At 37.9% G+C, this 23974-nt stretch overlaps 1 protein-coding gene and 1 long non-coding RNA gene across 2 annotated transcripts in view; one reads left to right on the top strand and one right to left on the bottom strand.

The window, feature by feature from the left end:
* LOC113525375 (receptor tyrosine-protein kinase erbB-4) overlaps nt 1-9522 on the top strand; it is a 366993-nt gene extending 357471 nt beyond the window's left edge. Inside the window, 2 exon segments of the mRNA XM_026911874.3 lie at nt 2927-3242; nt 4049-9522. Of these exon segments, the coding sequence (XP_026767675.2) occupies nt 2927-3242; nt 4049-4734 (1002 nt within the window). The 3' untranslated portion in view covers nt 4735-9522.
* The window catches only part of LOC117597371 (uncharacterized), a 97906-nt gene that overhangs the window by 9526 nt on the left and 64406 nt on the right, over nt 1-23974 (bottom strand). The gene's annotated exons all lie outside the window — the stretch shown is intronic.

Here is a 23974-nt window from a genome sequence, read left to right as displayed (position 1 = left end):
CTAATCTGGCTTTGACATTTTAAATTACAAAGTGTCTCAGTAATGCATAAGACATTTTTTTTTTATTTTTCACATTTTAAATTAAAGCAGGATGCAATTTAGCCAACTGTGAGATACTGTATAATCTCTCCAGTGGGTCTTGAGTCTACCATGGTGCCAGCACATCTACTTCAAGGCTCTTGTGGATTGGAGAGGAATATAGGAATGTCTGTAGAGGGTAGTGTAACCTGATGTGGAAAATACCAAAGAACAAAAGTGCCAGTATTGTGAGTTTATGAGCCACATAGTCTGTGTATGAAATGAGCAGGTAGAACAGATTCATTGGTTAAAGATTTAGGAAAGGTTTGATTTCACTAAGGGGCTGTGGAGATGGCTTGGGGATCTCATATGGGGAGTTGTACTGTAATGGCTTGGGACTGCGGTTGCCATGAGCAGCTTTGTACTCAGGACTCCATCAGTGGACAGTGGATAGATTTTAACCAACTGGACTTCTTGTGAAAACTGTGATAAATTTACTGGTTTCCCAATTGCACTATTTGTCCATATAGTACACAATTATAGAAGGGATTTATTTATAATCACACTGTCTGTTAGCACCTAGATGAACCTGGGTTCCCTTTTGAGTCTGGTTCCTCTCAAGGTTTCTTCCTCATATCGTCTCAGGGAGTTTTTCCTCTCCACCGTCGCCTCTGGCTTGATCATTAGGGATAAATTCACACATTTACAAATTAATTTTGGTTTAATTTAATTTGAATGCATTTATTTCTGCTTTGTGACAATGTCCATTGTTAGAAGCACTATACAAATAAAATTGAATTGAATTGATTTCCCTAAACAGCTTGTACACTAAAAACAAAATGGCTCCAGCTTGATTGTTTCATTACGCACCAAGGCAATGACCCAAATCATACTGGCAAAGTAACCGAGCGACTTGTTAATGGAACCATTAACAAATATTTGTATGCCTAAAATATGATTGCAATTATTAGAAACAAGACTTGACAGAAATACTTAAAAAAAAGCAGCGGACACTTAAGACCTGCTGCAAGGATGCCAAGGAAAGACAACAGTGTTGGAGCTTTAGAGTTATTGCTTGCACGGGATACATAACCATATGCCAAAACAAGACATTTTACTTCAAAGGAGGCTAATAAAACACAGATGCTGACAAGAACAGCGAAATAACACGTTTTTCTATAGCTATTCCATCTCTAAAGCATATAATGTGGATATGTATGGATTTGTGAACTTATTAAATACTAGAAGGGTATAGCTACAAAAAAAAAACTAGCCATTCAAAGTATAAAATAGTAAGAATTTTGACTACATTCTCCTAACATTGACTGAAAAGACTGTGTGCATATTTTATAATGTCAATATGTTCAAGACTTTTGAAACCCACACTCTCACAAAAACACACACTGCCTTATAAAGCTTCCCAACAGATAAACTATATGTCTGTATGGGGTGAGTAGGTTTATGTTAGCTCTCGTAAACCTAAAGGCCAGAGGCCCCTTTCATTCCTTCCATTGTCTTTACACAGGCACCATTTTATATTATACTGGCTGTTTTGTTTTTCTCTGGATGGAATAGAAGGCAAAGCGAAGCACAATGAATATCAATGAGAGATATCAATCCTCCGGAGCCTCTGTGGAACATGACAGACGTCTTTCTGCCAGAGTTCGCTGACTAAACTCTGCTCAGGGAGAACAAAACGGAGCTGAAATGCACAAAGCGGATCAGAATATTAAGTCAAACGCAGCCCAGGCAAATTCTTAGTGCCTTGAAAGTTGCTTTTTATATCCAGGTCCAAGCTGTAGTATATTCAGAAACAGATATTAATTATACTACTGACAATGCCTTATTATGGGAATTCATTTTCTTCCTTTATCAGTGAAATTACTTAATGGTAAATTAAAAGATACAAGTAGCCCACTGTCATGAATTGCAATTTGCTCATCTCACAGATGTTTTACAAACTTCTATTTGCTAATTTTGCATTATAATACTTACTGTGGATTGCCCTGATGAAATTATGCAAGCAAATTCATATGCATATGAACAGGTTAAACACCAGCGCGGTGCTTTCAGTTAAGCAAAATGGTCTTTCTACATAATCGAGCCATTATATTCTTACGGTTTTGTAGAAGTAAGCTTTAGCTGTATGTCATTACTCGTTCATTCATTCATTCATTCATTCATCTCCAGTAACTGCTCAGATATGTCCAAGGAAACCAAGCAAATGAAATAAAGCCCACACACAACAAGGCACAATAACTTTCAGTGCCTTGCTGATTTATACAATTAATTATTGAAATATATTTTAGAAAATGTAATACAATGTGATGTTATTTTATTAATTAGGACATCGAGTAAGATTTCATTAAACAATTTCAGCCATAGTAAAGAAAAGAGAACAAACACTGGAAGTAATATTGAAAACATGCCCAAGTAATTGGTAGTGAGTGATTTGGGAGCTGAAAGAATAAACCTTTATTATAATATGACTCACTAAAGGAACCAGAATTCCCATCACAGCTCTTACACTCAGTGATTAATGCCAAATTTGAGAAATTAGCCATTAAGCACTACACAGAAGTATTATAGACTTAGGGATATGAAAGGGAAAAGATGGAATTCCATGATTTAGTAAGGGATAAATAATGAGAGTATTAGATGATTTGGGACATGAGGATTGAAAGTCATTGAGGGAACTGGGTCTAAAACTCAAACTGATCTCTGTATGAGGTCCACTACCCCAATATTCCATAATAACTGCTTAGTGCACCAACTCTATTTAATGTAAAACAATTACACAATTTTACCACACCACCATTGTAGAAGCAATCAAGATATGTAGAAGCAGAGGCCCTTCTCATTAAACATACTAAAAATTTGTAAGTAAAATATTTTCTTGCCTCTGCAGAATCAGTTTGCCTATCAGGATGGCAGTTTTGGTATGGAGGCGATGATGGCCACTATACCACGAGTGGTAGCTGTGTCCTCTATATCACCATCCTGCTCCTCTCAAGAGCCTCAGCAGGGTGCAGCAGGAGTCACCGAAGACCCACGTTGTAATGGCACCCTGAGAAAACAAGCATCTCCCCGGGTCAGGACCGGAGAGGAAAGTAGTGCTCAGCGCTACAGCACAGAGCCCACACTTCTACTGAGTGAACGAGCAGCCAGAGCAGAAAAAGACCAGGATGGATACATGACTACTAAGAAGGAGAAGAAACCCACAGGTACAAAATCACCTCATGCTCTCCTACTAACCTTAGCTTTCTGTAACCTGTATGAAGTCTTATAAATCTACCATGGTGAGACCAAGACAGGGCTACAGTTATAGTATAGAGTATGAGAGAAGAGTCTTGAGATTGAAATGTTTCTAGACTTGTCACTTAATATCCAATATAACTTCAATATCTGCTGTGATTCAGACTCCTGTCTATGTATTTTCTAGCCTGGAAATTAGCTTTGCCCTTAGCTAAAGCAGAGCTGCTCTGCTCCGCCCCTTTTCCCAGCCGCTTTTCCTGTTACCTATAAGGCATACCTAACTTAAGTGTCCTTTTTTTGAGTGTCTCTTATTATTCAGTTCAATTATTCAATTAGAAGAAAGGTACTTTAGCTTCGTAATACACATTTTCCAGAATCAATCATGTCAATCTTGTCTTAGACTCCCCCTTATGTTTTGTGCATCAACATAATATCTATAAAATATTATTCTACAATGAATACAATGCATAGCCAATGATATGTGCTATCTTTGCCTTTTCTTCATAGGTATTAATGTCAAGTGTCTTGCTTTTTATTCAGTTCAAGTTAATTTTGGAAAGCAGGAGAGAGGTTCCCTAGTTCAGTAATGCATTGCTTACGACTGGGACTGATGTCATAAAGATCAGATATGAAGCCCACAGCATAAACATTAGGCAGTGTGTGGGAGGGGAATCTGTGAGAGATCAGTGTTAGATATCACTCTAACTTTTGGAATATCTTTTACTGGAATCCTCTCTTGTCTTTTGTTCTCTCCTCTACACTTTTATTCTGGTAGATTATCTGAACCCTGTGGAGGAGAACCCTTTTGTGACCCGCCGCAGAAATGGAGAAGTCCATAATCTAGACCAGGGCCACCATTCCAGCTCCAATGGCCAAACCAAGATGGAGGATGAATATGTCAACGATCCACTCTATCTCAACACCTTCCACAACTCTGGAGAGAAGAATCAGGAGGTCTTACGTAAGAACGGCATCCCTGTGGCTCATGCAACAGTGGCATCGGGCAACCCTGGTACTGCCAGTGGCCAAAATGTTGCCCAAAAGGGTCACCCATCACACAGTGCTCCTTCAGGGCATGGCCATATCCCGGCACAGCCCATTTACTCCACTCAGTCCGGTATACCCACCCTTTCAGGCCACACGCTCCATCCTTCCCTTTCAGGCCACACCCTCCACGCGTCACATACCCTCCACCCAGCTCACTCTGGCACTGTTGTAGCGGACAAAAAGCCCAAAAAGACCTTTGACAACCCTGAATACTGGCAGCACAGTCTTCCACCCAAGGCAACACTACATGGGCCAGAGGTCTTGCAGGACTGCAGCACACGCTTCTTCTACAGGCAGAATGGCCGCATCCGGCCTGCTGTAGCCGAAAACCAGGAGTACCTGACAGAGTACGCCCTGAAAACAGGCACCGTGCTCCCACCGCCACCCTACCGGCAGAGGAACACAGTGGTGTAGCACCAGGGAGGCAAAAGAAAGATAGAGAGTGGAAGGAGAGGGAGAATAGGAGGAAGAAGACATTCATGTTTTCTTCTCACCCTGGATCTTACACCAGTACTAGTTCTCCTCCCTTCCCCTCCTCTCCTCTACTCCTGACTGTATTTCATGCTTAATTAGCATCCAGATGGTGTTTCTCTAAACAAGACAGATGAAAGACAACCATGTCAGTCAACCTTCCTCCTTGTTTTACCCCTCTACATCCCACTATCACAGATACTGGCCATGATGTCGTTGGCACATGGACTTCGTATTCCCTTGGCAAAAGAGATACCTTTCCTCTGCAATGCTAGATCCTCTATTTGCATCATACTGGAATTGGTTTGGAGACATAATCGAGAACTGGTAGGCAAGTAAACATTTATAAAAAGGTCTTTGACTACCAATCTACTGCCACACTGTGGACATTTTTAAAGACGTCAAGACAAAACAGCACCAAGCACCAAGTCTGTCTATGTGGGCCCTTTTTCTGCACTGCTATTACCCTAGTAATTATTCCCCTAATTTGTTAGATAGATATCACAATGGCATTCCAGATGGTGATATATACCCTTTGCTACAGCTCCATTTTCATCATTTACCACATGCGAAACACTTAAAAAGTCCTTCGAGAGGTGTTTGGGACAGTGTCATCTCTCATCTTCATAGTACCATGTAGTCCCTATAGTCACTGCCTTTCTTTTTTAAATAAATGATAGTAGAATTACATCACCCTAAAGATCCAATGACCTAATGTTGGGACCATAAAGTGCCAGTACAAACCCCATGTGTCCAACTGTCTCAAACACACATGCACATACAAAAAGCCAAAAATGTTGAGTTTCAGCATGGCACTCCATATGGCCGATACAGAGAGGAACTTATGGCTACTGTAAAGACTATTGTTCATAAAAGAAGATGCGTTCAATAGTCTGCTGTAGTATTTTTTTTTTTTCTTGTCCATCCAGCATTGATTTTTTTTTTTCACCATCACACAGCAACAGTTGTCACACAGCAAAGCACCAGTTGTGATAATGGACTGCACACACAGAGGTAATAAAAAAGGACTATATAGACTGCACAAACGGGATCTATCTTAAATGCCTGATAATAATAACCAAGGCATATACAGAATACAGGCGATACAGGCCTCTTGACCAATATTGACCTTTTGTTGAGGAGTGATATGAAATTGTGATAGTCCATCAAAGGAGGGGCAGCAAGTGGCACACTGGGACTCGTTGTCAATAGGAAACGCTTGAGCTGGCACAATTAATACTGAAGCAGAGGAGCATGAGGAGGAACAAGTGGCAGAAAAAATCATTGTGCCAAGTGGAAACAAAAACTAATATTCAACATTTGAGGCAGAGACTTGTGTTCTTGGTATTGGCCTTCTCCCTTTGGACTGTCATCAGCTCGAAACACGAAAACTAAAGTTGTACTTCCTGCAACTTTATAGGTTTGTATTATAAGATATATGTTTGTCATAATATTGGAGAACAAATTGAAAAATGTCACACAGTGAGAGAGATCATGTTGGCCAAGTGTCCAAGGCCAGGATTGTGTGTAGTTTTGAACACTGCCAGGCATTATGTTTTGCTGCTAACGGAGAGACTCCACTTGTCTCTTATGTAGGTTTTAAAAGCACTTAATGGTCTGGCACTGTCAAATAATGTCTCTTTTTCCAACCGCTAAGACTGATAAATATTTGACTCATTCATTTGATTCCTCATTTGTCATATTCGTAGAGGAAAGCCAGCCTGCACGTGTGTGTTGTGCTATGTGGTTTGGCTACAATTTTTTAAATATATATATATATATATATATATATATATATATATATATATTATATAAAGGGTTAAGATCTGGTACCTATGTTTTGTACCCACAGATTAACTGTAGTTCAAGACAAAATTTGTTTTCAGAGGGGTTCTATTGATATTTCTCCAATACCAGCCTAGGCTTAATACACTGATGATATAGTTGGAGGGTTTTTCTGTATAGGTGTGTCCATTTCTGGTTTGTCCCTATACTGAAAGTGAAATTGGCACTAATTGCATACTGTACCAGATTTTTTTTTTTTATTAAGTATTGTTTGCTTTAAACAAAGTAATTACTTTTCAAGTGGTCTCCGGCTGAAAACAATGAAAAGGAACACCAAACTGCTTCACCACATATCCCAAAGGTATATGGAATAGGTCAAATTAAGTTATTGTTAAATTATTCTACGATGTTCCTATTAACATCTAAAAGAGATATAAATTGCCTTTGTAGGAACAATTTGATACATGAATCAGTTTTATTTTAGCTCTTGGCAATAGCTTAATGTAGTGACTATGGACTAAGTGCCAAGCTGAACCAAGGCCAGATGACTACTCTAGTTATGTGCATAATTACTGTTAAACAACTAAACTGAGGTGAGAGGGAAATCTTCTAATGAATGGGATGTGAGGGGAACTTCTCAGCTGGATGAAGACGCTATTTCTGCACATATGCTAACATTAAAGGTATAGTTAGTAAGATTTTCAAGGCAAATGTGATTCAAGCATATATGATCGAATAACTGTGTAAGAGAGAATGTTGTTCTGTGACGTGATCGCAGAGAGGTTAATGTTTCCTTAGTTATTTATGATAGTTATGGGCATACAGTAAAAACCATAAATAATCACTTTTTTTTTTCCACGTGTCACATTTCGCAAAAGTGTCAAAAGGTTTGTCATGCTTTTGAAAGCATGTATCACATGTATAGCAGCTATGGAGGAGGGAGTCCTTGGAGAAACCTGTGTGTAGATGTAGCAAACACTGGGACAGAGCCCATCTTAAACTAACAAGCAGCTAATAAAATAATGTCTAGACCAAAACACTGAAGGTGAAACAAACATCTGTGATAACCTTGAAGTTAGGAGACTCAAAATTGAAGAACGTTTGTGTGGCGGCCTGGGAAAACCATTCACTTAATCAATTTTTAACATTTTCTACTAAAACTGACACTCGTGTCTAATATGCATATATATCAATATATACACATATATATAATACTTTATAATCTATCTATCTATCTATATATATATATATATAATTTTAAAGTATTCTTACCCCAAAAAGTGAAACAGGAGAAAGGTTTCATTCCAGTTCCACTGAAAGACACCTCACATACCTCTATATTCATAATCTAATCTTCTTATGGAAGCACAACATTACTGCCAAATTTTAAAGAGTTGTAAAATTGTGTGAAATGGGTTCTGACTTTGATAATCAACATCATCTACATCAGTATCAATCTCATCACACCTGATTCATTCATTCATTTCTTGAGTAAATGTTGAGCAGATTTCTTGTTAATAATGTCTTTTATTAGGTCATTGAAACACTTTATCGGCTGTTGTCTGTGCAGAGTGTGTACGCGTTCTCTGTATGGACGATGATGCGATGGCTCAGAAGCATCGAAGACATTTTAACAGACAGATTCTGATTACAAATTAAACTGATTAAGCTTATGTCCATTTTGATAGAGTAGAAATTCATCCAACTTGATCATTCTGTGTGTGAGGAAATCACCCTTAGCTAGCAAGGTTTTAGCTGACTTTAGGCAGGCTGACCTTTTACCTTTTTTGACCTTTTTTGTTAAACTGGCTCTTTGCAGGACGTCAAGGCAAGGATAGAACCTAGTAACAACCCATTTTTTATTACTTAATGATGCTGAACTATATTACTGGCAGAAAACTGGTCAAAACACTGTTTGCCAGAATTTAGCCAGAGACATCCCAGGGTTTTCCCACACTGCCACACATATAATGGACGAAAAGATACTCTCAGTGAAAAAAACCTAAACAAGGATCAACATTTAGATCTCAGTAACCTCATTTCTCTTTAACATGAATGTGCAAACAAACCTTTTGAAATGTGACCCTTTTGTAAATATCTGGAGTTTTTTTTTTTTGTTTGTTTGTTTTTTTTTTTTTTGGAGAAGGAGGGTTGACATAATGTGAAAATGGTATTGAAATATTAGTGAAGGTTTCATACTTTTTTAAAATTTAATGCTTGAAGTTAATATCTGTAGGTACACTACTTGTCTAGTTCTTCCTGCAATTCCTGCAAATACTTCACTTGGCCTTGAAATGGAATGTATATCTAAAAAAGAAAAAAAAAACCTACATAATCAAACGATATACAGTTTGATATACGATATAACGATATACAGACAAGCAGAAAGACAGCAATTAAATCACAGTTATGAAATAGTCATATATATATATATATATATGGAATGAAAGGCCATGTGATTTCAGGACATTTCAGCACACTGTTGTTAAGAAAGTAATTACAAGTACTAATTTATATCTACCAGTGCTACTGACACTTTAATAAGGGAGTGGCATAAAGTACAGGGTTTGTGTTTGGGCGGTGGTTTATCTTTTACTGTCTCTTTCGTATTTACAGTAATTTATTTCTCTCATGTCTATGTGACCAGAAAGTGGAGAGAGAGAGGGGGAGAGAGAGAGGGAGAGAGAGAGGGAGAGAGAGAAAGAAAGACAAAGCACAGTTTACACATCCATCCTCCGTTTTATATTCAACCAGTTAAGGGAAGGCGACATCTTCCCGAGCTACAAGATACACTTTGCAGTGGTCGTTCCTCGTGATTTTACTACTGTTAACTGAGAAAATGTGAATAGTATTTTTATAGATTGTTGAACTGGCCAGGTGAATTTGTAAATAGATGGTACGCATTCTCTTTTGGACTGTTCAGATTGCTTTTTTTTTTTTTTTTTTTTTTAAACAGCATCTCACTTGGTCTTTGTTTAACCACACTGTGCGTGTATGTGTGTGTGTGTGTGTGTGTGTATGAGAGAGAGAGCGAGAGATCAGTTACTCCCATTTGATTTCTGTATATATCTGTAATTTGAGCAGCACTTATTTTGTTCGTAGAGCTTGCGGGGATTTTTTTCTTTTTTTTTTTTTTTTTTTTTTTTTTTCTCCGTAGCGCCCCGATGTGATCCTTGTGAGTGTATTTAGTCCAGCTTGGTGGACCTTGTGTTCCTTAATCTCTGCCCTTGCTCAGAGTGGTAGAAGTCGATTCGTTTCCTTCTTTCTGTCAGGTATAACCTCACTTGCATCCTTATTTTTATCTTTTGTACAGAATATTGCTGTGGAGGGAGTCTGCAGCTCTCTTGCAATACTGGTTATTTCCCCTTGGTGTGACATTTTTTTCCCCTCATGCCTCAGTGCATCTAGTTTTTACTCAATTAATATAGCGTTCCTTCAGTCAAAGCCATACTGATCAAACTTTTCAGTGCAGATTGAGTGAAAAAACAGGACATGGAATCATCCATATGGTCACTGTGACTCTGAGAAGTTTGACCTATATGACTTTACGACTCCCATCCTGGACCACGTCTCCATCTGAGACGCGGCTCCGACGTGGCTCCCGTTAATTGCCCTCCTAATGGTGTTTCTCCGTGAGATTAATGTGTCGTTATGTATTATCCACTTTGACAAATTGAATAATTGATCAGACGGCTCATTTCGCCGCCCCGAGCTTTGACTGATGGCTTGTCAGAGCAGATTCTCGTCTTTTGTTTTTTTCTTTCTTGTTGAGACGAGAGGCACCACAGAGAGCAGTGCAGTAGGAGGTTGGGTTCCTGCTGACTCGATGCTCTTCCCAGCTCCCCCTTTCCTCCCCCGAAAGTTTTGTTACATGAATCTGTCAAAATTATATTTTTAATTTAATATAAATAAATAAATGCCAATACAGTACCTAAAATATGATGTGTCTGTGTGCTTATTGGTGTTCAAATGCATTTAAAGTTAAATCTACTATGTTTAAAGCTGCTGTATTGACCAGAAGGGACCAGGACCTGCCATTAAACGTAGCTTTTTCTACCTTGTTAATTCATATTTAACAAAATCAGACTTCGTCTTGTTGTTCAACAAATCAATAAACACAAATGAACTCTTACTGTTTTTTATTACAGCACCAAAAGTCTGTAATTTACAGGTTGAAAATATTTTACTTTCATTCTTACAATAAACAAAAGAATCTAAGACGAGCGGTTGCCAGTTTCATAGTGGTACAAATAGCATAATGCCCATATCTAATCATTTCACATTACTCTCAGAGCCTTTGCAGGAACTTCAGTCTTTTTTTTAGTCTTTTCAAATCTTTTAAGCAATAAATTGCAAACAAAAATATAACAACATAGAAAACCACTTGGTCTCATTGCATACATACAGACAAGTCAGTGGATTACATATAATCCAAGCACAACATGCAAAAGCAATACACATACATCAAAAACAGATGAAAAAAAAAAATAGCTAAATCGGATATCTGAGTGAGAAACCAAAAAAAAAAAAACCTCAAATGTTAAATGTAAACATTATATGTAGTAGTTAAAGGTTTTGTTCATATTCATGTCGTTCTTGATATTCATATGTGTGTGCGCTAGGGTTGCCAGTTTTACACCATACGGTGCTAGTTTTGGAATAAATTTGAGGATGTGAAAAGCAAGTCCACTGGTGGCATTTTCGGGCCGATTTAAAAACAGTCCATGGCCGCCAAGATCTTGTTTTAAAGTAAATAATCGGAATTAAATTGAATATATTTCTACAAACCTATGCTATGGCAAAGGGAGAATTTAAATGTAGATCGTGTAGATCTACCTACAAAGTACAGAACCATTTCTGCTTTCAGATATATTGCAAAGAACGATACAGGATGCTTGATCACATTTTCTGTACATTAACATTTACATTTAACATCTAGATTTATGTTCAACATTTAAATTTAATCTTGCCAGTCAGAATTTTGTATACTCTTAAAAGCTGGTCTGTGGTCCTGATCCTAATGTGCACAGTGGATGGTTATCAATCACCCAAAATACAAACTTCTTGTTTTTGCTAAAATCTCTCATCAAAATGTAATGATATTTGACTACCTATAAGTATTGTCTGATTTTTCCGACTCCACCAGTACACACATGCTTGGGGAAAAATAAAATAATGACTACTTAACCTAAATTAATACTAATTACAAATGATAAGATTATTGCCATCATGCTCTCTCCCTCTTCCCCCTTTGCACTACATAATCAAGTCCCAAGGGATAAACAAAAAACAAAAAAGGGATAAGCTTTCACTCGTAAATATATCGCATTACAGAACAGAGAAGATTTTCGATTATCGTGGCACCATAAGTAAATTTTACAAGCTGCGCAGATGCTGGAGAGGTTTAAATAAACCATAATTCATCCCTTCCATCAACAAAATTACTGTGCCATAATGATTCTGAACTTTTGCATCTATTGTATCTTTTGCAACTAGTGTATCTCGTCAAAGTTTGAAGGATTTCAGAGTTTTTGTCCTAAATTGTAAAGAAAATGTATCTTCCACTTTGCCCTTTCCTCTCATCAACCAACGTAATCCTACCAGCTATATTCATAGTTGAAGAGTGCTCAACCTAATGTGTCAGGTTTCACGAGTAAGTACAAGTACAATTGTAGTTTTTCTGTGGCATCAAAATGAATCATTGTCGGCTTTATTAACGGTGCACCTGTTAATAAGAGAGGTGGAGAGTGGTGAGGTTTTTGGGAGAAAAAGCCTAAATGCATTCATAAAACAGGAAAAAACCAGAGTCCAAATCTGCCCTTGATAAGAAAGAAATGGGAGCAGCTCGCTGAGGAGCACTTCTGTGAGAAAATGGATGTTGAGTACTCACTCATTAGCTGCTTAGCCTTGCAAATTACTATTTAGTGCAGTGCTTTATATAAATATTGAGACCCCCCCCCCCCCTTTTTTCCCACTTTTTAAGTGTTACAGTCTAGAACTGAAATGAACTTAATTGGGATTATGTTGTCTCTTAGTTGCCTCTCTGACTAATCCCCTCTTTACCTGGTGACTGAGTTTTGGTGTATGACCTCCTCTAGGTTTTGGTCATTTCATATTGTAACCATTTTTAAATAATGGATTTAATTTCACTGCATGGCATGTTCAAATTCTGGGAATTGTTTTTTATAACCAACCCCTGATTGATATTTTTTCAGAACTTTGTCCTGGACTTGTTTTGATTGCTTCTTGGTCTTCATGATGATGTTTATTTAGGGATGTTCTCTGACATAAGATAAGATTTATTTTTGTTTAAAAAAATATTAGTAATCAGTAACTAGTAATTTACTGAGAGCTGTGATAGACTCAAGAGCTGTGATAGAGGTGTTGCATCAAATTTAGCTGGAAATTTCTACACATCCCTAATCATACACCAGCTCAGACATATGAAACGTCATCACACCCCAACTTTAGGCATGAAAGAAGTCCAACTACAAAGTGGCAGACAAGAGCCAACAGCCAATCAGGGCAAAAAGAGTGAACGAAAGCATGTGTTTGTGCGTTTTTCTGTATTTCTCAACTGAAACTACATTACTTTTTATATGTTGGTAGACAACATGGTAGAAAAACTGCATTTAAAACTGTGTTCATGTAAATTAATTCACATGGAACCAACAAGTTAAAGCAAACTAGGGTTAGTGGACTAGTTTACCTATATCAGTCTTAGACATACACAGAGCCATTTCCAATGCAGGTAGAAACGAATCTATACAGCACTACAACTAGAAGGTTTTGCTATTTTACCTGGTACTCTTAGTATTATTATTTATAATGCTTCCGTATATTGAGGAAGCAGATAAATATATCCTCAGAGTCTAGAGTTGCACCCTGTGTACCACCATACTAAATAGTTTATCAGTACATCATTGGTGTCATCACTATTTAAGCATATTACTTTGTTCACATTATGCGGTTTGGGACACAGCCCTGAATTCTCTTTAAATATGTATTGACTTGGCACTTGATACAGTTGTAAGATTAATCCATGCTGTGCAGCACAGCACGACCCACGTTAAAAACTGTTCTTCACAAGTAGCTACTAGAGATTTGCAAATTCTTACATCAACGTCTTCTTATTTTTTTAAATGAAAGTGTGGTTTCTGGATTATGATATCTACAGTTCATGCTATTCAAGATAATGAAAATCAAGATAAAAACCTTTCACACTTAGCACAATGGATACTTTTACAGTCGTTTTTAATCCAATCGAGAATCTACTTCTGACATAATGAGAAACAGGTTGAGCAGGATAGCGAACGCCCACCGGACTCCATCTCCTGCGCTGCACTTTATCACTGCGCCGTCTCATAAATTACAGTCGTCAGAAGCGAAAAACGCACCCGGAGCATCCGATGATAAAGCGCCATTATTCCTGACATTGAGCAAGCACATGATAGATGCTGCTCTTTTGCCAGAGATGAATTTTTACAGCATTATCTTTGGAAATCCAATATCGTAAGCAGGTGAGATCTACATTGTGAGGTATTTCTTATGCTCCCGTGAAGCAAAAATCATTTTCCTCATGCCAGTAATCGAGTGTGATGGGTTCTATCCATCATGGCATGGACACACACTCTTTTTTTGTGCCTGCTCTGACATTAGGTATGGATTTTCCCTTGACATGAGGGACGACAGTAATGTTTGAATGTAAATGATATTAAATGCCTCTGGCTGTGATGATCTTCTGAAGCTTTGTTTGGATACAAAAATGCATTTTTTTTTTTTTACTGAAGGGATTTACACATTCTCCCACTGCAATTTTATTTTTCATTTAGGATTTGCTGAATTAGAAAGTATTACAGTATTACAATAAAGTCATCAAATAGACAGTGTGATGTAGTAAACCCATGGGCGTAGCATGAACATCAACACACAAACCTTAATAAACCATCAGAGAAACTGTTCCAAAGATAAAATTACACATTTTTCTACTTACACCGAATGCAGAAGATCAGCCAAGACATTAGGGATTAGGGGATGACGTACTGTGTACTGTGTGCAATATATCTGTAATTAATTTAAAAAATATTCATTCATACATTACACATTCATTACACATTTTTCCATCATTCTTAAATGGACATTTTCCATTTTATCAAAATAAAATCATACAGACATTTTAATGAAATGTGTCTTCATTTTGATTCGTGGCAGCACTGCATCCAAGCTTCATTATAGATTGTAATAGATAGATAGCTTCATTATAGATTGTAATAGATAGATAGCTTCATTATAGATTGTAATAGATAGATAGCTTCATTATAGATTGTGAGTTCATCAAAGTGTTTTTGGTTTTTTTTGGGGATTGTAAATCAGATGAAATATTATTACGTGTCTTTTGCTGCCAATTATAATCAACAGTTCCCTGATTTGGGAAACACCTTGCTGTTTTGAAAGATAGCTGTCTAGCATACTAAGTCACATTAAACAGAAAACATGCCAGAAAGTTCCACAGGGCATCTGATTGGGACCAATTATGAACTCGAGTGATGTAGCTGAGGCTGAGGAACTGCACAAGTTGATTAAAGCTAGTTATAACTTGTGAATGAACAATGGCTTCTTTTCCATCAGTAGTAATTAATGACGCATTCAGGTTTTTCAGTGATTTCATACAGACGTGCCCGAAAATGCTGTGAAAGTGCCCTTTCAGTGGAAAGAACATGATTAAGAGTCCTAATGGCTGTATTTCAAATGTATTTCAAAAAAAGTGATGAAATGCCCTTTAGGGCCCCTATGTGTGTGTGAAAATGTGATGAAATGCCTTTTAGGGCCCCTATGTGTGCGTGAAAATGTGATGAAATCCCTTTTAGGGTCCTTATGTGTGCGTGAAAATGTGATAAATGCCCTTTACGATCCCTATGTGTGTGTGTGTGTGTGTGTGTGTGTGAGAAAATGTGATGAAATGCCCTTTAGCTTTCCCGTACTTGAAATTAAAAATGATGAAGTGGACTATTGGAAAAAAAAAAAGTGTGATAAAACCTCTAGGTGTCAATACGCACAAAAACTGTGATTAAATGCCCTCAAGGGTGTGGATATGTTCAAGAAACATGACGAAGTGCCCTCTAGGATGCCCTTATAGTGGAGAAAACAAGATTCCCTATAAGATCCCATGCTTGCAACAAAAAAAAGAGAGATGAAGTGTGCTGTAGGTGTTCCTATGTGGGAGAAGATGTGCCCTCTAGGCCTCTATAGTAGAATAAACGTGAGGTACTGCCCTCCAGGTGCCCCTGTTTTTTCCCCCACTGCCCTTTTTATTTTTTCACTCTTACCCTTTAGAAAGTCTGTTTGATCAGTTCATTTGACTGTAATGGTGACTAGCATGTGTTCACGTGGCTGTGTCTGTTCTGACTGGATAATATTTATTTGCAGTTTCAATATCTTACCCCTTTCCTTTCGAGCAAAACCTTAAAATGGAATGAAAATATTAACTATATTAATTGCATGAGATAACAAGCATGATGGGTTATTATTGATTGTCGTTACTTATTATATACTTTATTATGTTAATTTATCATTGGCATTTTTTGCAGCAACACATACCACTGCAACATCCGAAGTGTCTAATAGTTTACCTGGTTTTCTTCTATTTTCTTTTGTTTTATCTCTTTCTTATTTTCCTGCCTACAGGTCAATCTTCTGCAGCTGAAATCCCCATCTAGTGTTGTATGTGATACTGAACAGGCCACTAAAGCCCTCCGAGCTGAGCTGGGATTCCCGCGAGGGCTTTCATTACCGATTATATTACATTCCATTACGATCATGAGACGAGGCACAAACTCTGCCGCACACTCCGACTCAGTCATGGCACATCAGTATTCACAGCTACCCTATAAGTCAATCTTCTGTGTAAAGCCTCTGATATGATTTTGGATTTAATGATTTCAACCAAATTCACCTTCCGTTATTCCTGTGAGGGCTATGCTCTCACTGCAGTGGGCTCTACGTTTTGATATTAAGCTTTACACAATATTGTAAAATACTTCGTTGGAAGTGCTTACTCAGCAGCTCTGTTATATTCTGTAAGTTGCAAGAAAGTCTCAAGAGGAATAATAAAATAAAATTTAGTAGTACTAGTGGTAGACAGATGGAATATAAAGAAGTCCCTGACAAGAACAAAGTACAGGGAAACCCAGACAAAACACACAAAAAATGCAAAGATTACACACAGTTCAGTCGCAGTGTGGCAGGGCGCATAATCCTGCTGAAAGAGGCCACTGCCTTTAAGGAATACTGCTGCTATGAACAGGTGTACTAGGTCTGCAACAACGTTTAGGTAGGTGGTATGTGTCAAAGTAACATCCTCATGAATGCCAGGACCCAAGGTTTCCCAGCAGAACATTGCCCAGGGCATCACACTGCCTCCACCAGCTTGTCCTTTTCCCATAGTGCACCCTGGTGCCATCTCTTCCCCAGGTAAGTGACACACAAACGCACCCAGCGGTCCACATGATGTAAACGAAAACGTGATTTATCAGACCAGGCCACCTTCTTCCATTGCTCTATGGTCCAGTTCAGGTGCTCACTGTAGGCGCTTACACACACTGAAATGTCCCACCTGGGATTAATAAAGTCTTCTCTTACCTTATCTTATCTTAAGAATAGCTCACAGAAATCATGGGGAGGGTTGTCAGGTTTCAGCAAAATTCCAACTCCAACTCCAAACTGCACAAAGATGTGAACCTATCCCAAAATGTCCCAGCATAGAAAAAGGTAGACATATTTTTCTTCTTTCTCGCAGTCCTCTCACGAGAAACAGGTTAACAGTGGTGTGAATTTCTGATTTGCAATACGCGGATACCGTACGCGAAACCTGCCAACCCTGCTCGTGATCTCTGAAAAAAGAGCAAGTTCACATGATGGGAGATGAACTGTTCGGTTTTAGTCTGACTGCCTTATTGAGGTCCAAAATAAAACCATATTTCTACCATATTTCTCTACAAAGAAAAAAGGAGTATGCTTTGATATGTTGGGCTGCTGCTCCACAGTTTGTGCGAACCATGCACTGTGCACAGAGCCGCATATGCCTGCGGGACTCTCTACAAAAATAATCATTGAATTAATTTTTCAAATATTGTAAAAATTGTATTCAAATGAGTATTAAAATCAAGCTAAAAAAAATCAATATTATTTAGTTCGTTTTGGTAAATGTCCTATTAACTGAAGCCATCACCCTTCAGTTTCACCTCTCTTGCTTTACATTGTGGCAATTGTGTTTTTTGGTTGCCTCCCACTTTGTCATGTCTTTGGTTAATTTTCAAAGATTGTTGTCTTCCCTTGTGTCAATACCTTTATTTTTGTGTGTGTGTATGTGTATCTCCATCTATGTTAGGCAATTTGTGGCAGATGTTGAGATATTGCCTTTAATTCTGAGCCATAGGGTTTGTCAGTGTTCTCCACTTCCATATCTGTGTTTCCTGGTATTGACCTGTCTGTACTCTCCTTGTTACTGATTATGAATGAGCCAAATTTCACCCTGTCTTTGCCTGAATCCCTTCCACGGACTGCAATGACCCAAACAAGCACCATACAGATCACACCACTTGTGTCTTACTCCTATATTCCTATAAAAGTGTCACATAGTATGTCACTATATAAAAAAAGATGTTGTCATGGAAAGGTTTTTATACAAGCTGTGACTTCATATAAATTTGCAATACCATTTTAAACCAGGAGGAAAAAAAATAATAGCTTCTTTCCAAGCACTATATTTCCTAAAACCCACCATCAAAGCCCAGGCCGTCTCTTTGTACGCTCCTCTGTCTCATTAAAAAATATCCTCCTAATACTTGGAATAAACACACAATAGTGCCAACGCTTGTTTTCAGCATCGTCTGCTATGAAACTCGGAGTGAAATCTCACCCTGGGGTGGCCTTGTTTTATAGCTCCTGATCGTCTTTTTTAAAGGGCCAAACTGAGGAGTGCTCAGAAATGTGCAGGATGTAACTATGCAGCGGGAGAAAATTTTCCTTTTTAATTAACTCCGCGAGGCGGCAGGGAGCGGCTATTGTAGGAGCTGAAAAACTGATGCAATTACCCGACTCTATTCAGCCGGCGTACAATAGTGTGATGGAGCCTCATTGTGGAGTGACAATGCCATAATTGTAGAGTGTCACACCTCAGTGCAGCCAAGGCATCATACGCACTTATGTTCAAAGAAAGACCAAGTACGCTGGAGCACACTCTGAAACTATGAAGGAGAGAACGCATAAGTATTAACGCGTTTTAATCATCACTTCCTGAGGGCCTCGTGACTACGACAGCTCCATGAGACTGCTCTGAAAAGAGGGAAAGATTTTCGTCTGAAGGAAACTGAAGTGTCTTTTCTCATATAAATGACTATGCATAATAAAGACGTATTGCAGATCTCTGGTGTGGTCATACAAATTATGTTTGTATGGTTATTTGTAAAATGTACAGTATACACACTTACAGTTGACTAAATGCCAGCCATTTGGATAACCTGTGCTCACATCCTTACTTCACTTTCATTGTGTAAAATGCAAAATGACTTGTCTTTATATTACTTTTTGCAAGAAGAAAGGCCAAACTTGTATTTAATACACAACACAGCACTTCTACAAATGATTTTATGTGTATATTAGTATGTCCAGTGGCTATCATGCGCTATTCACTACTAGGGGCACGGTGCATGATATTTTACAAACAGGGAAGTTCTCTGCCATATTGGATAGTGCCAGTTTTGCAAAACATCTCCAAAAATAATTCCAAAGACTAATTCGGTAAGCTAATTTTGGTGAGGCAGGATAACATTAGCAACAACATAGCCTCAAGCAAAATGAAGTCAAGAGGCTGTTACACTTCACTTACACTGAAAGCTACTATCTAGGGAAATTTTAGAGTAAGCCTGTAATAGGCAGTTGAGAGTCAAGAACATGCAGTAATTCAGAATAAAGTCTAGCAGCATGTTTTGAGTAGTTTTACAACTACGTTTGTTCAGATGTGTTTCCTTTCACTGTGTGCATAGTGCACACCAAAGATCATTAACCAGGGTTGCCAGGTTTCAGCAAATTGTCCAATCCATCTACACCTCAAGAACCATACAAAAGACCTGGAACTAAAAAAAAAATAGAGATATGGTTTTCTTCTTTTTTTCCTCAACCCTTGTGTGGGAAACAAGGTCACTGTGGCACACACATTTCTGATATACGGACAATATCCACTCCATAATCCCCCTTTCCCTAGTCCCAATTTCTTCAATATATCTAAAATAGAAACAGTTTTGTTCATCATAGATACAATGTCTGCACTTACGCATTGCCTTTGTTTTGCAGAAATAAATTAGAATTAATTCCACTTATTTGCTATAAAGTAAGATGTTGGCAGCCATGTGGTATTTTGAAACTAGCATGGCAATCTGGCAACCCTGTCATGAACTGAAAATGTTCATAGAGGATGGGGCAGTGTGATTCCTTCCCCAATGGGCCTCTATTAGCTGTTGATACTGTTCCCATTTTTGATCACTAGGTGCAATACTAACTCTACACAGCTAAATGGGGCAGTGAGCGAGTTGCACCACGACTGCACAACAGCTAGAAAGAAACGTATATGTCAAATATATCTATACATTTTTAAAGTAGCTGGTCACTCAAAAGAAGTCATTAGTATTTCAAATGTAGGTAGTTGTGAATGAGAATGGAGATTGATATTTGTTGAACACCTGATGGTGAGGCTCTGCCTGACCGAGCCGCCACTGGCACTTTTACTAAAATCTAAAATCACCAGGTTCTAGCTATACTGAACCTTACTGTTCCAGCTAGCTTTGTGTATCTATCATGTATCGCTCAGTGCCAGAACTGCCACCACACTTCATGTGACCATGATTATAACAGACAAATAAATAAATAAATAAATAGAAACTCTACAATATGTCCAAAAGGATCCAATTTTGATCCTTGTTGTTACATTCAGGTTTTTTTTTTTTTTTTTGCAATGCTGAAATATGAAATAATCCCTGAAACTCCTTTTCCTTAAAAAAAAAAAAAAAAAAGATAATGAATTACTTTGCCTAATCTTGTGATTTTTTTTTTAAAATTGCTTTTCATTATATAATTGCATAATTTGTGCTTTTGTACTGCTTTTGCTTTTGGGAGCTCAGACTGGGCTGCATTTTTCTTTCCCCAGTGCTTGAATAGAAGAATAGACATTTTCTCTGATAATGAAACACATACTATAATTTCCCTGCTAAATATATGCTAAATGTGTGCTCAGTACACGTTAAAGAAAAGGATGTCTAATTACACAGACTGTACCTTTTCATTTTCACAGCACATTATTCAGAGAGTTTTGTCTGGCCAGTTTCTGAAGTAATTGTTTTTTAATATGATGTTGCATGAGGTTTCTCATATTCTCATACACACTCATTGTGGATGAGGGACTTTGTTGGAGATGGAGGTGGGAAGATGCAGCAGCACACAATCCCTGATTGTGCTCTATAGGGAATGATGCTTGTCTCCTTTTGTTTGTCACAGGAATAGTGAGAGGTAATGGAAGCAAACTGGGAAAGCAGGTCCATCTGTCATTTGTAAACACCTGCTACATCATTTTACCTAACGCTCCAATCGATAATGACTGCAAATGACACAAAGAAGCACAGCTACACAAAAAACAAAAATGATGCAAGGAGTTAACAGTGTAGAAAACTTATCAATATGCATAATGCGTGCCTTTTATTTAAGCCGTTTCTGAAAAAAAAGTCAATAACAAGCCTGTTCAGAAAGACTCTGTACTTATTTGAGGATTCTACATAGCAATACATCTTTTATTCCTTTCTTCTTAGTTCAAGCTTGCTGTTTACAGTTACAAAGAAGGATCGAATCAAAGATAATTAGTCCAATTAAGCCCTCGCTCACTGCGCAGCCGCTGCTGTGGCCATCTCCATTCTCTGCTTGTGCTTTTAATCACAATAGGCAATCAGGAAATGGCCATTGACTAGAACAGTGCCACACTCTGCAAGCGACTCTGGGTTTGCCAGGTTGCCTGAGTAATTACAGCATTGCCCACTTCAGCTGTTAAAGAGACAGCGTGAAGGAAATGCGCTCATTATTGCTGTCCTACCTGTGTGGAGGTGTCACTCATCCATCAGTGGGGTTTTATAGCAGTGTGAATGAGCACAGATTTCATCAGCTCACTTGTGTGCACCTGCGCAGGTCAGTGGAAGCTATTCAGCCTTCCGAAATCAGCAAGGAGAAACTTCTAGATTGTGCTTTTTTTCTTTGTTTGGTGTTTTATGTCTTTCTTGTTCAGTGAAGCACTTATGATTTGAAGGGGTTTTGTGTAATGTTTCAGACTCTCTGCTGCCTGCAAGGTGACCTGCACTTGTTCGTTGCTCATTTTCCCTTTCAGCTAACCACACAACCGAGCACTACGTTGAAACTGCGTATGCATCATGAGATCTTTCAAGAAAAAGGGGCTGGAACTGCTTTATATCCAAACTCTTAAACTCTTTACAGTAAAGTCTGTCCACTCGGCAACCGTATCGATGACACTCTGAGTTATTTATTTCCAGTTTTGCTCAGTTTACACTCAAACTTTTAATGGTGCTTCAATAGACGAACCCTTAAAATTCTACATAGAATAACTGTTTCCTTATTATTTACATTTATATTTTATCCAAAGCGTCTTACAATTGAACTAAACAGGTGAAGGCAAAAAAAGTGGCAGCTTGGTGGTGCTGGGATTTGAACTCACAACTTTCTGATCAGCAACCGAAGGCTTTCATGAGAAATCCAAGATGAACCATTCGACAACCCTTGAAGAACCCGTTTTATAAGACATGCACTATAACTCCATAACTAACAGATCAACGTGCCCTTTATTTCTGTGTGAATTTCTGCTAACGAATGCTTTTCTGCTCAGCACGGTTGTAAAGAGTGGTTATTTGAATTACCGTAGCCTTCCTGTCAATTCAAAACAGTCTGGCTATTCTCCACACTCACTGGATGTTTTTCTGGTTTTTGGACCACTCTTTGTCAACTCTAGAGTGTGTTGTGTGTGAAAATCACAGGAGATCAGCTGTTCCTGAAATACTCGAACTGGCACCAACAACCATGCCACAAAATCAATCAGATCACATCATTCACCTCTATTCTGATGTTTAATGTGAACGTTAACTGAAGCAATTGACCTGATTTTACTGGCTAATTGCATGAATGTGCAGGTGTTCCTAATAAAGTGGACAGCTACTATATGCGTCCTATATCCTGAGTTAATAAAATCAGAAAGTCTCCTGTGCTTTTATTTGTCATTAACTCAGAGCTCTAGAGCTCTATTCTGTGGTTGCTTTATCTCTGATACAGGCCAAGGGCAGCCATGACACTCACTTTTTATTTCCCTATTGACTATTTATTGCCTGATGACTGTTTTGTGAAAGCACTTGAACAAACTGCCTCTTTTCACTCTTTCTTATTCAGTCTGTGCCAGAATTACAGAATTACATTCGTCTCCGTTACAGAGCCAAACAGCTCCTCTGAGGCCGTGATTATCTTCCTGGCACTGTTCTCTCCTCCAACACCCAGCCTTTCTGGCCACGTGTGCCAACAAGAACCTCACAACACATCTACCTGATTGTGTCTGTGTGTGTGAGTGAGTGAGAGAGAGAGAGAGAGAGAGAAAGAGAGAGAGAGAGAGAGAGCATAATGCATGAATATCGTGCAATGGCAAATTTGTATGAATCTGCACAAAGTTACTTGGGGAAAAATTACAAAAAAAAATTATCCAGGTATATATATATATATATATATATATATATATATATATATTTTTTTTTTAAACATAATTTTAGATTTTAAGACAGACTAAGGCCATTTTCATAGCTCTATTTGTTATTACACTTCAGTATGTTTTACTAAAAATAAAATGGGGAAAATCTCAAAGCTTTTTAATGAAAAACTATACAATTTTATTTATATACAATTTTATGTTTTATTACACTGTTATAAACCATTATAATTAAGAGTAATTCTATTAATTGTTAGTTGTAATTAATAATCACTATTAATAGTAATTAATAATAATTCTACTAATAATTACCAAATTGAGATAGGTGGGTTATGGATGTACGGTTATGATGTTCAGTTTTCCAATAATAATTATAATAATAATAATGTAAATAGCAATTTGTTTGGCACAGTTGTTTTGAAACCTTTGCTATTACACTAAAACAGTTATATCTATTGCTACAACCTATTCTACATCAAATTCAGCCAGTGGGGATTATGGTGTTACATTTTACTGTTCTGTTTTATGAAGAATTACTATAAAGTGCAATTTAGGCATCACTGTTGAGACTGAATAAATTGTACAGACATCATTTTATTGTTA

Source organism: Pangasianodon hypophthalmus, chromosome 5, assembly GCF_027358585.1.
Source record: "Pangasianodon hypophthalmus isolate fPanHyp1 chromosome 5, fPanHyp1.pri, whole genome shotgun sequence".
Lineage (NCBI taxonomy): Eukaryota > Metazoa > Chordata > Actinopteri > Siluriformes > Pangasiidae > Pangasianodon > Pangasianodon hypophthalmus.
Note: the sequence above shows the minus strand (reverse complement) of the source record. Positions and strands in the feature narration are given on the sequence as shown.